The following is a 3,525-nucleotide window of genomic DNA, read 5'->3' on the forward strand; positions in this document are numbered from 1 at the left end:
ACCCTTCTTCAGAAATGGGGGAGGGGATTCTGAAATAAATAGGGAGAGAGGGGGAGGCGGATAGAAGAGCTTTCCCCATTTCTGAAGGAGGGTCTCGACCCGAAACGTCAGCTTCCCTGCTCCTCTGATTCTGCTTGGCCTGCTGTGTTCATCCAGCTCTACACCTTGTTATCTCAGATTCTCCAGCATCAGCAGTTCCTACGATCTCAGAGACATTATGACACACTTCTAGCAGAGACTTGAACCAGGTCTCCTGGCCCGAGGCAGGGACACTACTACAGGCTTACGCTTGTCAATGAGTGCATGTAGTAATGTCACGCGTAGTCCAATTAGATTGAGGCAGCCAAGACTGCAACATGCTCAATGGAGAAAAGTTGCAACAAAAAAAGCAAATTAAATTGTAAATGTAATGTCCAATTCCGTATGTGTTTTTAGATTGTATGAATAAAGTAGATTTTCGCGAAACAAATCAGTGCAACATTTCCATTTTGCCCACCCACCTTTCTCATGGCCTCTGTGTGTTTGCCAATTCAATTGGGAATTCCCAGAAACTACAACCCAACTCATTTCACTCAAAGCTTTGAAAACAGCGGGGGGGGGGGGGGGGGGTGGCTGTACAGACAACTGACTTTGTGCTTAGCGACTATTTTACAGCAGGACTGATCAGTGCACGCTTTTGAAACAAGTACACACACAAAAAGAAAAATCTGCAGGAGGTACCTGGAACTCTTGCTTTTCCGCAGCCTGTCCCCAGCGCTCATGTTGTAGAGAGACAGGGCTTTCACTGAAGCGGAGACACAGCTCTCGGACAGGGACCAGGACAGGACGAGCCGGATGGCGCTCTGGATCTCGAACTTGGTGCATTTGCAGTGGACGACACTGAGCCTCTGGGCTTCCCTGGAGACCCGGAGAAGAGCCCTCCTGAGCAACAGCGACAGGCGCCTGACGGCTTCCAGCGAGAAGAGTTTGCCACTCTCCCCGGCGGCTCGCCCTTTCCGCAGCAGCTTGCCCACGTCCTCCTCGGTCCAGGGGAACTCCTCCAGCTCCGGGAGCCGGGGACATTTGGAGAAGATGTCGCCGAGCTCCGGCTCTTCGGGCAGCACCGTGTTGACAGTGTCCCAGCTGTTGTTGCGGCTGTTCATGGATCCGGACAGGTACCACCAGTTCCCGCGGTGAGCTGACTGCAGGGCCTGCGAGTTGGATCGGGAAGAGGAGAGACTGAGCGACCTGCAGGAATCCCCAGCTCCATAGCCTGAGTCCAGTGTCAGATCTTCAAGCGTCTTCAGGGTCGGGTTGTACAATCCGGCCATTGTGCAGCTTTGGAAATGTTTGCACAACTCCTGGCCAATTCCGCTACGATGGGGTTCGCTTTCCAACTCTTCTTTTATTTTCTTCACCACATAAAGCGCTGAGTTTTACCCTCTTTCTTTTTTAACCCCTGTGTGAGGATTATACAACTCGCTCCAAATTCCGCAGCGAATCCTCCTGCTTTCTGTTTAAACAAGGTTTCTTTTTCCTTCCTCTCCCCTACCAAAGGTATTTTCCAATTACCAATTCAAAGCTTCTACCGAACTTAAAAAGAGAAAAACTTTTTTTTCCCCCAAAACTCCCGTCCGTTCACTTTCAGATATTTCAGGAAAATATCAGAGGGAAGGCAGAACTATCGCCCCTCTCCTGTTATCTGGGAATGTCTTTTTATTGTAAAAATAAAATTACTGCAATTGTAAAACTCAGGAGTCACCGTCTCTTCGCCGAACTCCTGCCCTACAAATACATTTAAAGCGTATTGAGCGCCCGTGTCCTGATGATCTTGAAACTGTCTTTTCATTGATCGTTCACCTTCATTCTCCCGGTTTTGCCCAATTTTTGTTTGACGCCGGCTCCGTTCCGACCCTCCCGGATCCCTGTCAATCACAGCCACAAACCAATCACATTCCACGATGCAAATTTGATTTCAGGCCTTCACCAATCGCAGAGCAGGGAAGGGCACAAGGGGCGGAACCGGCCCGCCCAAATGGATCGCAGCATGAAGACTGGACCCTGGAGGATCACTGATGGTCTTGATGAATAGCCAATCCCACTGCGACCCTGGTCCCTGCAGATCTCAGACAATCCCAGTCTGATACTGGTCTTGCAGTTTGCAATCGATCTCAGTGTGATCTTGGTCTGCACATTCAAGTCAAAAGGGATTACGCAGGTCGGAGAACCACGAAGCCCTTCTTGGGGTCTCTAGCAGACTGGTGGGAAACAGTCAAGGGGAACATTCTCAAAGGTGTCCTGAAGGGGACTGAGACAGGGGAAAACTGTCCAAACTCCAGAAAAGCATGCAGAATCTACTCCTGCAGATGACGATGGTCAACATCATAGAGGATCTCCAGGAGGTGAAGAGCCAGCAAGCCTCAGATGTTTCCAAGATAATCTTCTGGTCCAGGGTCAGCACTGTGGAGTAGGACGAGATGTGCTTGCGTTTCTTCTTCCAGGAAGGTCCACAAGACAAGCTCTGTGCTCACAGCCTGAAGGAAGAAGATGGTTCAGTAATGACATCTCAGTCTGATATCCTGAGGATCTGCAAATCCTTTTATGCCAGACTGTGTGAGACAAAGCCCACAGACAGTGCGGCCTCCCAGCCATTCCTGTCCTCTATCACCGATTCTTAGACAACAGCACATGGGAGAGGTTGGGACAGCCATTATGTCTGGATGAGCTGACAAAGGCCCTTGAGTCCTTAGAAAGGAATAAAACTCCTGGAAGTGACAGCTTACCGGCTGAGTTGTGTCCAGTTCTGTGGGACTTGATAGGCCAGGACCTGCCGGAGGTATATGACGTATGCTTCTGACAGGTAGCATGTGCAAATGCATGACGAAAGTATCATCACCCTCATCTACAAGTAGATGGGAGAGATGGGTGAAATTAGAAATCGGTGACCAATTTCACTGTTAAATGTGGATTGTAAAACCCTGTCTAAGGTCATTGTCAATTAGGTCAGATCTGCTCTGGGATCAGTGATTCACCCCAACTAAACCTGTGCTGTAGTAGGCAGGACTGAGAGCCTCATGCTCCTCAGGGATACAATTGCCTACGTGCAGGATAGGGGGATGGATGCCTGCCTCATCAGCCTGGACCAGGAGAAGGCCTTTGACAGGATATCACACACCTGCACGTGAGACATGCTCACCAAAATGGGCTTTGGGGAAAGAATCTGCAACTGGATCCAACTGCTTTAAACAAACATCAGTAGTAATAGTACATGTATTGGCCTTCATTGCGAGAGGTTTCGAGTACAGGAGCAGGGATGTGTTGTTGCAGTTATACAGAGCCTTTGTGAGGCCACACCTGGAATATTGTGTGCAATTTTGGTCTCCTTTTCAGAGAAAGGATGCTCTTGCTCTCGAGGGAGTGCAGTGAAGGTTTATCAGGCTGATTCCAGGGATGGCAGGTCTGATGTATGAGGAGAGATTGACTAGGTTGGGATTGTTTTCACTAGAGTTCAGATGAATGAGGGGGGATCTCATAAAGACTTATAAA

General features: G+C 49.2%; 1 protein-coding gene across 1 annotated transcript; it reads right to left on the reverse strand.

Moving 5' to 3' along the window:
* Positions 1 to 720: 720 nt before the first annotated feature.
* Positions 721 to 1,815, reverse strand: LOC125488238 (ankyrin repeat and BTB/POZ domain-containing protein 2-like; the record flags this gene model as incomplete). The annotated part of the gene is made up of 1 exon (XM_048621172.1): positions 721 to 1,815. A coding segment is annotated over exon 1 (590 nt), but the record flags the coding sequence as incomplete, so codon positions are not given.
* Positions 1,816 to 3,525: the final 1,710 nt, after the last annotated feature.

This window comes from Rhincodon typus, unplaced genomic scaffold (genome assembly GCF_021869965.1).
Source record: "Rhincodon typus isolate 14 unplaced genomic scaffold, sRhiTyp1.1 hic_rhity00000080, whole genome shotgun sequence".
Lineage (NCBI taxonomy): Eukaryota > Metazoa > Chordata > Chondrichthyes > Orectolobiformes > Rhincodontidae > Rhincodon > Rhincodon typus.